The 11471-nt window shown below is 52.2% G+C and overlaps 1 protein-coding gene across 2 annotated transcripts in view; it reads left to right on the top strand.

Moving 5' to 3' along the window:
* The first annotated feature begins 746 nt into the window (after positions 1 to 746).
* The window catches only part of LOC116823007 (uncharacterized), a 13808-nt gene continuing 3083 nt past the window's right edge, over positions 747 to 11471 (top strand). Inside the window, exons 1-5 of one of the 2 annotated variants that reach the window (XM_032777277.2) lie at positions 747 to 922; positions 3378 to 4571; positions 7653 to 7766; positions 8808 to 8893; positions 9595 to 9814. In XM_032777277.2, the coding sequence (XP_032633168.1) occupies positions 781 to 922; positions 3378 to 4571; positions 7653 to 7766; positions 8808 to 8893; positions 9595 to 9669 (1611 nt within the window). In that variant the 5' untranslated portion in view covers positions 747 to 780 and the 3' untranslated portion in view covers positions 9670 to 9814. Of the gene's footprint in view, positions 923 to 3377; positions 5746 to 7652; positions 7767 to 8807; positions 8894 to 9594; positions 9815 to 11471 lie in introns of those variants that run through there. The other variant, XM_032777276.1, reaches the window with a different exon arrangement.

Genomic DNA, 11471 nt, shown 5'->3' with positions numbered 1-11471 from the left:
GCATAGACGGGCACGTTTTAATTACTCAAAGGNCCCAGACCCTGGTCCCGCTCATGTGAATCTTCTGTCATGGAACAGATGAATATTCTCCTAATATTTATATTTCAGACAAAGCTGGGACATCGATACCTCCCACAACAGCACAGATGCCCTTTGCTTAATGGGTCCCGCAGCCCCTGACACAACACCCAGCTGCACACACAGGAGGTGTGTCTGAGGTCATTTCTACAGAGAATATGAGGCAAGGGAATGGCTGCAGAGCATCAGGCCAACAGGGAATTCAGCCACCACAGTAAAACAAAACAGTAGCGCAGTCCCTCTGCCCACCTCCAGAGGTGCCCAAAACCTTCACCCCCCACCCAAGGCGGCTAACCCCACAGGTGGGGCACACGTTGCTGAGGTACCCTGCTCGGTTTGGACCTCCGACATGGTGGGGCACTGCTCCTGGGCTCCTCGGCCCTTTGCTTGGGACACCCACGAGTCTGAGGCCAAAGTGTTCCCTGCCCGTCCCTGTCTAGTAGCATCCATCACAGTCTTGTTCTCATGGACACCCGCACCCAGAAATCCTCCAGCTTCTGGCCTCCTTGGCCGCTGAGCCTCCAAGTCTGGGCAGCTCGCATTTAGGCATCATCTGCTGGCTGATCGCAATACTGACTCACCTTTCCAAGGCCTGGAGAGTGACGGAAGCTCAGTGTTATGACCTATGGTGTTGGTGTAAATTTGACGCTCCCCTCCCCACTCATGTCTCCTGTTGTTTTTATTCGCTCTGCTTCTCCAGCGATGGAAGTGATCGGAAATCCTGCCACCACCACCCCACCCCCGACAGCTGCTGTGGGTACCAGGCCCTCCACTGCCCAAAGTCCGGCAATGCCAGGCACCACCTCTGCAGCGCACGCCTCAGCCAAGCCAGCTGGAATCACAGGTACAGCCACTGCTGCAGAGACAGCCATGTTTCTAACTCTTCTTGTGCCCAACAGCCCAGCTGAGACACAGCAAACAGTGGGCACCACTATCATAGTGGAAACACTCACACCTGGCCATGCCGGAGGTGGGCCCACACAGGCCTCAGTTTCCCTTCTAGACATTAGCCCAGCTACAACCTCAACAACAGCCAGCAACACTCCACTGGAAGAGACAGTTGGTATTTCTGGTCAAGCAGCTCCCACCACAAATGCAGCAGGTTCCACCCCCATGGCAGACATGTCTACAGCTGCCTTCTCGACCCTGGCCCCAGAGGAGACCTGGAGTGCAGTGGGCTCCTTCAGTACAGCAGAGCCATCCAGAGGTGTCCCCATGACAACCGAGCTAGCTGACAGTAGAGCAGCCACGCATGCCACTGTCATGAGACACCCAGTGGAGACTGAAATGACAGTGGTTGGCATTGTACCAGCAGATGCTGCGAAAGCCACCCCTGTCAGCGCCACCCCACCCAATGCCATAGCAACCTCTGTGACCCCCATGGAAATGGGTACCGCAGCAGAGACCACCATGCCTGCTTCTCTGCCAACTACCCCCAGTGCCACCATGACGAGAGGGGGCCAGGCTGTAGCGGTACAAACATTCACCACTGTCTTTTTCTCCTCTATCCCAACTGAGCCCTCAACAGCAGAAACCACCGGCACGGCTGTCGCAAAACAGGCACTGGCAGCTGCCTCTGACCCCTCTTTTCCAGTCATAACCATAACAGAATGGGAGACAACTGTGGTAGTGGCAGCATCCAGCGAAACTGTAACTCCAGCGAGCATCACCACAGCACCGGGGACCACAATGGCACAACCTGTCCCCAGTGTATATAAGTACCATGCAAGAGCCAACCCTCTATGGGGTGTCGTCCGAGCACCCAGCACCAGGCTATCTTAGCTTACCTTACCGCCTCTGTTACACTTGAAGGGGGAAGGCTTTTATATGGAGATGTCCAGGCAAAGGTGCCCAGAAGGGCCCCGAGATTCCAACCCAAAAGTCAGGCATTATTGGTTCTTAAAACGATAGGTCAGTTCTTGGGTCAGGCTGTGCCAGTTAGTGACCAGGTGGCTTCTTTAGCCTCGTGAGTGCCATCTTGTACTCTGAAAATCTAAGCCTGACCTGAGTTCATGAGACAAGCCCAATGCACAAAGCTGGGCTCCAGATTGGAGCTTCACCCAGGTTTGGGTGTGTTCAGGTCTGAGTTTCTGGTTGTTAATCAGGCTCCCAGGTTCAGTCACCTGCGTTGCTTGGCACAGGAAGGGACCGGTTTGCAGAGCAGCTGATAAGAACGTGTGTTGGAGGAGGTGGTGTTGGAGTTCATGTGAGTTCTGCAGGCCACGCTCTGCTAGAGACCAGCATCCTTGGGTGGGACCTGAAATCCTCTGCACCCCAGGAGTTTGGGGCTAGCTGGTCTAACGGGGAATATGGGACACTTTGCTTCACAACGTGGGATTATCCTGCCCCCTCTGGTGGCTGCACTCACTGACCCTAGCAGCCTGATGCTGACCGAGAAAGACGTCCCCCTTTGCTCGGGAGACAGAGAATTCTGCAAATCCTAGGATGGTCCTTCTAGGAATTCAAAATGGAGCTGGGATTCCCACAAGGGCAGGCTGTGTCCTCCTGTCTTTACCCAGAGGCCAGCCCTGTGTTTCTCTGCAGCCAGCACAATGGGTTTCCCCCCCAAAACAGCCTCTGAAGTGAATTGAGTCCCTATCACCAGGGTCTAAATGACTGAGGACTAATCCTGGCTGGGAACACAGGTGCTGATCATAAAACTGCAGCATCAAAAATAACTCCCTTGAGTGCTGTGTTGCTCAGTGGCCGCCCGCGCTGCTCCGACCAGCCAGAGGTGTAAGAGTCCTGGGCAGCACTTTGCTGTTCTTTGCTGGCTGCCTGGTGCCGGTGCCTAGCACTGGCTTGGTGGCATGAGGTGCCTGAGGGGGAGGAAGTATCAGGAAGGTGAGTTCGGGTAAGTTAGGGGGTGACACAACAACAAAGCAGACACAACACTGACAACTTAGCGGTGGCTGTGTGAGCTCCAGAAATGTTCTGAGCTCTCTTGAGGGGGGACCTGCCCAGCTACCACCAATGAGCGGGAAGGCTGGGGCCTGGTGCCCCCCGAATCCCAGAGCGTGGGGAATTTGGGCACCTGAGATAGCATGGAACCCACCCCAGAGGCGGTGAGGTCTCTGGGCCATGCGGGAAAAGCAGCAGGCTGATTGTTGGCCATCTGGGAAACTTCCCAAGGGTGGGAGGTTTGCAGCCTGTGAGTCTCTCTGCAAACCCTGCGTTCTGCTGGATGATGACAATAAAAGGGACCGTGCGCGGGCTGCCATGCTCACTGTGGAGGTGATTTCAGGCATTACTGGGAAAGCGAGAGTCTCGTGTCGTTGACTGTTCACATCTCTCTACAGCGGCGGGGAGCACAGGAACAGACCCAGCAGCTCCAGCACACTCCACCACAGACCCTGCCATCCTAGCGCCAAGTGAGACCCCAGATCTACTGGACACCGTGACAGCAGACAAGGCCACTGGAGCAGCCACCATCACTAGCCACCATAGTCCAAGCACAGCTGCTGAAGCCACTGCCACCGCAGCAGAGGCCAGCCCAGCAGCCCGAACTACCCTTGCACCATCTGAAACCACCCTAGTGGGCGGCACAGTGGCAGATGAGAGACTCACAACACCCTCGCTCATTTCTGTGCCAGCTGAAATCCCCAGTGCAGCCACAGAGACACGCTCCCCGGCCCCTTTTACCCTCACACCGACTGGAACCAATAACTCTGTGGTCACCACTCCAGCCACAGAGACCACCCGAAGGGGCACCCTCGCGATGGAGAACACAACCAGACCAACAACGGATCCCACTCCTGGAGCAATGACAAGCACAGCCTATCCCTTCTCTACAGCAGCTGTATCTAGGTCTACGGCAGCAGAGACAAACACAACCACACAGGATACCCCCTCAGCAGCTCTAACTACACCTAAAGTGCAATCCATATCAAATGCAACCCCAGCTTTACTGGACACCAGCTCGGCAGCAGAGACCACCAGAGCCACTCCTGATGTCACCCCACCCCGAGGAACCACAAAGACAGTGACCCTGACCACAGAAAGCCAGCACGTCCCCACGCCAGATGACACAACACCCATGGCAACTCTGACCAGCGCAGGAGAAACCATTGCAGCAGCTCCAACAACCACCGCACACCTGGAGACTACTGCAGGAAGAGAGACACTCACAACAGCCTCTGTTGTCGCCATGCCAAACACAACCACATCTCAAGGGTATGTCCCCACAGCGACAGAAACCGACCCTTCGGTGCTTGTCACCCTCACCCCACCGACATTGAGTAACACGGCTGTTCAGACCACTGCACCAACATCTGTCACTACGTCCCCGACGGACACAGCATCCACAGTGGGCTCCAGCACAGAGACACTCGTCACCAGCACAACAGCTAATACCACAACTGCTGTCAGCACCACTGCAGCAACAGAGGTTCCACGAACAGTCCGTGCTACCACCCTCTCAGCCGGAAACATGACAGCTACATTCCCAGATGGACCGAGCACTCCAGCAACTCAGAACTTCAGTACAGCTCCAAGTAAGTGCTACAGCTTCCGCGTGTGTAAGGGAGATGCTGTGCCAAGATTCATGGCCAGCTGTCTGAGAGAGGGACACAGGGATGATGCAAGAGGGCAATGGTGGAACTGGGCCAGGGGGGAATCAGGACTGAAGGAATCAGTATTTGAATATAGGATGGCAGGGTTTCATTGGAACATGGCGTGGCTCAGTCTACACAGGAAAGACCCAATTGCGTCAGCACCACATCAGGTACTAATGCAATCCTGCGCCGTGGGCAACCAGGCATTGCAAATGGCTCACACCAACAGCCACCTTCGGCCTGAGGTTGGGCCCTGAGTGCAGCCTGTGCAGCCTGTCTCTGGAATGTGGCGCTCAGCGTTTGCCAGAAATACCAGCTTGCCCGTGTCCATGGGCGTCAGGGGTGGCTGGGCTTTCCTGAGCTGAAATAGCAGTATGGGTTCGTGCTTTCCCCTTGGTACCGATCGGATGGAATACAGGTTTCTCTGTAGCCAGCATCAGTGGAGTCTGTTTTTCAGTCAGCTGCACAAGCCATTTCAAGCCCTGGCCCCAGGCTCACAGCTGGGCGCAGAGCTCATCCCATCAGGCAGTAGCACCACACACTACAACTCCACGCCTGTTGCCCACCACCCCTGCTCCTGCTGCTAGCACAACAAAGGGCCTTCAATATGGAATCAGTGTAAATATTCCCCTGTATTCCTGCAGGATGAAATTCATCCTTGCCAGAAGGCCCATGACATGGCCTAAGTTCCGCTTAGGGCTTTTCAATAGATCTTAGTGGGCTTTATGTGGTTCAGGAGCCCTGTGCCAGTCCTCCGCAGAGGAACAAATTTCACCCTCCTCGCCTTGTCCAGTGGAGCTGAGGTAGCTTGGTGCTGCTGGCGTGGGAAGAGGCACAGAAGGTATCTGGAGTGTTTTCCTGGACTGTGACGCATGATTTCCGAAAAGCTGGCGTGCTGCGAAAAAGCAAACCAAGCATTTGAAATGTAACCACTCCAGGGCCTTGTTAGCCACCAATAACAAGGGGACACATTCATGTGCTAGGTGAGGGCTTGGGCGAACCCAGACAAGGACATATTGTGCTGTGGATAAATGGTTCCAGGCCGGGAATGGCAGAGCGTGTGAAATGGGAACTCAGTGTCACAAGGGATGATGTCGGAGAGGCAAGAGGGGAATCTGGGAATTAATTTATTTTCTGAAAAATCATCATCGTACAAGTTCCAATGAATAAAGACTCCCCTATAGTATATAGCAAGATGGGATGCGTGTACCCCCATCTGGGCATGGGTTCTTTGTACAGAGTTTTGTCAATTTTAATGACCTTTATTATTTGATTACTAATATGGTTTGAGAGATGGAAGGTGTGTGTAACACTCCTTCACCACCAGTCATCAGCAAGGTTTGAACTCTGAACTGTTCACAACAGAACACAAACCTCGTCCACTTGAGGGAAAGGAATAACTCTATTAGCTGGCAGCAGTAGTAGGTTGTTTTCCTTTAGGTGACCCAGCCACTGGAGAGTGGGGGGGTGGCACGCCACTGACTTTACAAGTGTGCTACATTTCAGCTATAGTTTATTACATTCCATCACAGATTATAACCCTGAAAAACACATTGTCTAGATAGGTTTGTCTACTTGTGAAAATGAATGCAGAATTTAAAGCAGGTTAATTATTCCTGAATAATTCCCTATGTGGATGTTTTATTCCAGAATCAGAGTATCTTATTCCCAAGTAGCTTAATCCACTTTCAAAGAAGGTATTATTATTCTGGAATAAGAGCATCCACACATGGAGTTAAGCTCTATTGTGGAGAGGGGAAACTCACAGAGGGAGTGTGATGAGTTCAGTCACAGTCATCACTTTGGGACTGTCACCTGATGTGCTGAAGTTACCTCTGAGCCCGTTTTCCCTGCCAGCTTGGGCCTCCAGAACCCTGCCTTGTTGAGCCAGACATGCTAGCCTGCTGCAACACAGACCCAGGTCTGATCCATGCCCCCAAAGCTGCAGACTTAACTGAAAACAGCTCAGCGAGTGCTCCTATCTCCAGCACCCAGACACCCAGTTCCCAATGGGATCCAAACCCCAAATAAATCTGTTTTACTCTGTATAAGGCTTATACAGGGTAAAACTCATAAATTATCCGCCCTCTATAACACTGATAGAGAGATATGCACAGCTGTTTGCCCCCCCAGGTATTAATCACTTACTCTGGGTTTACTAATAAACCAAAGTGATTTTATTAAGTATAACAAGTAGGATTTATGTGATTTCAAGTAATAACAGACAAAACAAAGTAAGTTACCAAGAAAAATAAAACAGAACACGCAAGTCTAAGCCTAATAGATTAAGAAACTGTTTACAGGTAATATCTCACCCTCAGAGATGTTCCAATAAGGTTCTTTCACAGACTAGACTCCTTCTCAGTCTGGGCCCAATCCCTTCCCCAGTACAGTCCTTGTTAGGTCCAGCTCAGGTGTTTCTCATGACTGGCAGCCTCCTTTGTGCTGTTCCACCTCGTTTTATAGCTTTGACACAAGGCCGGAATCTTTTGTCTCTCTGGATCCCCACCCCTCCTTCTAAATGGAAAAGCACAAGGTATAAGATGGATTCCACCATTATTCCTGGGCTGTCTTACATGAACACAGGAAGGCTTGCAAGTAAACCATCACCAGTGGCCTACACTTTGCATAATTACGATAGGACCTTAGAGTTATACTTCATATTTCTAGCTTCAGATACAAGAAGGATAAATACATATAAATAGGATGAACATAGTAGATTATAAGCTTTGTAATGATATCTTATAAGAGACCTTTTGCATGAAGCATATTCCAGTTACATCCGATTTATACTCATTAGCATATTTCCATAAAACATTATGGAGTGCAGCATCACAGGGAGGTGGAGGTATCAGATGCTGAGGAAGAAATGGAAGGTTTATGCTGGTTCTTTCCTCAGAGATAGGACCTATAGAAGACGTAAAATGTTTGGTGTTTTGGAGCTGGGCTCTCCCCATTGCAGCCAGCACAGTAGCTGCACACCGCTGTAGACTGCACTGATGCCAACTTTCTTTTAAACAGCCACGGGATCCGCTGCTAACCCTAACTCCACTGCCCTGCCCTCGGTCTCAGGTGTCCCGACAGAAGGGCAGACGACAGCGCTGCCCCCCTGCCATCCTCCAGCTGCCAAGCCAAGTAAGGGTTGTAACTGCTTGGGACAAATCCCCATCCCTGCTTGAGTGGTCAGACTGTGTGCTGGCAACGGAGGAAAAGGGATCCTCTTGCCAGGCCATGCCACTGCAACTGCTGCATCCCTGGAGCCTCTGCTCTTGAACGGCTGGTGGATCTGGGTAGTCACAGGCCTATCAGCCCTGTCCCCTGCTGATTCCTCCTCCCCCAGCCATGGGAGATCTGGCAGCGTTTCACCCCTGACAAGCCCAACATGCCTTTGTGGTTTGTAGTTTTTAATCCCCCTCCCCCAGATCAGTTGTGCCATAAATTCAGAGAACTTGTCTCTTGCTTTCTAAGCACAAGGAGGTCTGTTCTCCAGCTGGGGTCTCCAGGGATTCCTGGCGAAGTACCATGGACCAGGGCTTGAGCTGAATGTCCAGCTTGCTGTTCCAGCCTGTCTTTGGGGAGCTGGAACCATGTTCTGGTACAATTGCTTTCAAGGGATTGGTCCAGGAGTCCCCGGAGTGCTCACCTGCTGCCATGGGCGCAATAGACAGTGACACCCAGAGCCTGTGAATCGAGAGCAGAGCTGGCCCAAAGGGTTGACTTAGGGACTGGAAATGAGAGGCAGGGTGGTCTTGTGATAAGGCATCGGGCTGGCTTCAGTTCCTGGCTCTGCTGCAGACTCCCTGTGTTCCTCTGGGCGAGCTAAGCGGAGTCTGTCTACACTGCAGTTAGACACGCACAGCCGGCCCCTGGGAGATGGGAGGGTCCCAGAGCTCAGGCTGCAGCCCAAGCCTGTCTACACTGCACAGCTCCTTAGCCTAAGCTCCACGAACCCCAAGTCAGCTGGCACAGTGCAGACGTACCCTGAGTCTCTCTGTGCCTCAGTTCCCCATCCGTACAAGGCTCTCCTCTATTTAGATTTGGGGCAGGCTTGTTCTCATCCAATAAGTATGTACAGCACCTAATGCCATGGGGCTCTGATCTTGTTGGGGGTGTCTAGATGCTACTGGAACGGAAATAATTGGTAACCTAATAATATTTTGCTCTCTCCTTTCCTAGCTGATGCTCGTCTCTTCCTATCGCTAGGACTGACCACTCACCTGAACCTCAGCGAGCCCCACGTCAGGGGTATGGTTTTGTCCAAGGTGAGATTTGAAATCTGACAGCTCTCCCACAAAACGCCAATGCAGCGTGTGACGTAGGCTGCCAAAGGTTGAATCATTGGGGCTAGCACTGTGAAAAGATGCAGACCGTGGTCCAGAGGAGGATTAAGAGTTCCTGGGATCCTGGGCCAGAGCAAGTGGGGGGCCCCTCCCCACCCCTTCCACCTACGGCCCTGCCCACAGCCCCACCCCTTTCTGCCCCTTTCCCGGGGCCCACCTTGTTCCACCCAGGGTCCCCCCCCGCACTCTGCCTCCCCCCACTGCAGCCCCGAGACTGGAGAAGCTCTGTTCCGGGGGCAGGGGTGAAAGTTCCTCCAGTCCTGGGGCTGCAGCGGGGCTTTATATGCTGAGGCTTCCCCATCCCCCTCGCTTCTGTGGGGGACCAGGGTCAGGGTGCTGGGTCTTCTCCCGCCTGCCCAGCGCTTCTGCCAGAGAGTGGGATCGGGTGCAGGGGCTTTCCCTGCCGCCCCGTGGCATCTGCCGGGGAAAGGGTAGGGTCACGCTGGGTGTGGCGGGGCTTCCCTCATCCCACAGCTTCTGCCAGGGACGGGGTTCCCACTGGGAGGATTTCCCTGCCCTTCCTGCCTGGCGCTGCTGCCGCAGAGCGGGGTTGGGACGTGAGGGCACTGTTTTAGCGCTATCCTCATGCTGTGTGGGTTTCAGTCCCGTGCCTTTCCCCCCAGCTTGAACAAGAACTAAATATGAAGTTCCCATGCACCGGGTTCACTGTCCTCTGGAAAGGAGAAGGCGAAAAGTGAGCAGCAATTCCGCTGGCCCCCAAGGAACCGACGGCTTCGTGTCTGGGTGCCACGGTGAGCGAGACAAAGGCCACGGCACGAAAGAGGACCATACGGCTGCTGCTACCTGTGCTCATCGACTCCGGAGAGGAAAACCCACCTGGAGGTGTCTGTTACAGCTGTCCCCCTGCTAGCATTCCTTTTTCCCTTCTCCTTTCTGTTTGTCCTGTGTGGCCGCCCCTCCCAGCCATTGTGCTAACTAAAGTCACAGCCCTATTCATAGGGATGGCTTGTACAGACTAACTGGAGCCACTGCCCTGCCTAGGGAGGGGGCTTCTTGCTTCTTTGTTTGGCTCCTTTGTTCAGACCCGGGCTCGGTGTGGGGGGCGCTGCCCAGAAATGCAAGACCTGAAGTAAGTGGCCAACTAATTAAGCATATGAGTCATCCTGTGGCTCAGAAATGCCCAGGCATGCTATGCTTATGCAGCTTTCCTGTCTCTCTCCTCCTTGTATCAGGAGGCCAATCAAAATACTGGTGGGAAACTGCCTGAGTTGCTTAAAACCAGACATTTTCTGATCAACTCGGAGAAGGTCTTGCTTTGCCACTGGTCTGATCAGCTAGGGTCTTTGGGCTCTCTCTGCTCTCGTTTGTTGTGAGCGAACCCCCGTTTTAACTCCCTCACGACAACGAATTTGTGCCTGGAGATTCCTGATTATTGAAAGCAAATCGAATATCTCTCCATCTCCGATGGACGCTTCCTGTCTCTGTGTTGCTGCGTCCTGGGATGGTAAGAGTTTTCTCTGCAGACTCCCCTGTCCTAGCTGCTGGCTTGTTTCCCAAGCAGACAAACAAGCTACTCTTGTCTGTATCTGTATCTGTTCTTGCTCCGCAGCGCTTTGCTGGTAAAAAAATAAGCTGTGCCGCTGCTACTGTGCCTTCCTGGACTGTATCTGGGTGCCAGCTTGCAGCGCTCCACTGTTGCAGCCACAACTAGTTAACCCCCCAGGCTGTACCTGGGCACACACCACTCTGCTCTGGAACTGCTCCCCTCCTGATCAAGAATCGGCATAGTGTAAGATGCACTATTAGAATCAGGTTCTTAGTCTAAATAAGTTGTAATTTATTTTGCATTGCTGTGTTAAGTTAGGTTAGAGATTGTTGTATTGTGCTCTGTAAGTTAGGTTTAAAAAATGTTGCATTGTGTTTCTGTACTTGCTAATTTGTGTAGTTTGTTAGTTATCATAATAAGATTTGCTGTGTTCTGTATAATTGTGATTGTTGTCTTCCGCTGCCCTATCGCACCGCGCTTGCGTGTCTCCCCGAGCTCCCAGTCACTCGTTGCGTCGTCTCTGCTGTTAACTTGCAGCTGTCTGCTCTCTGTGCTCCTGAGTTTAAATTCCTCTGTCTTGCTCACGGTGCTCTTTTCCCATCCCCAACTTCATTCTCTCCCCCTGCTTTCTCTCTCTCTCTTTTAATCCTTCCCACGTTACCGCTCCTATGTGCAACTCAATTGATTACTGAAGTCTAGCATAAAACCCATTGGTTACCTTTTTCTCTCTAACACACTACATTTTCACTTACACTGTGACACATTTTCACCTAGATGGTTTGGTTATTTAAACTTTGCCCTAACGTAGTTGTTATATGTGCTGTGACACACTTTACACAGAATTGTTAGCTACTGTTACATTATATTCAGTGTCAATTGGTTACCAATGTATTGTACCCTGTATTGTACCCACTATTAACCTCCTATACTATTTACTAAAAGAAACCTCCCCAATTGTCTACTTAACAAACCATACCTCTCTATTTTTGCATG

Source organism: Chelonoidis abingdonii, chromosome 8 (genome assembly GCF_003597395.2).
Source record: "Chelonoidis abingdonii isolate Lonesome George chromosome 8, CheloAbing_2.0, whole genome shotgun sequence".
Lineage (NCBI taxonomy): Eukaryota > Metazoa > Chordata > Testudines > Testudinidae > Chelonoidis > Chelonoidis abingdonii.
Note: the sequence above shows the minus strand (reverse complement) of the source record. Positions and strands in the feature narration are given on the sequence as shown.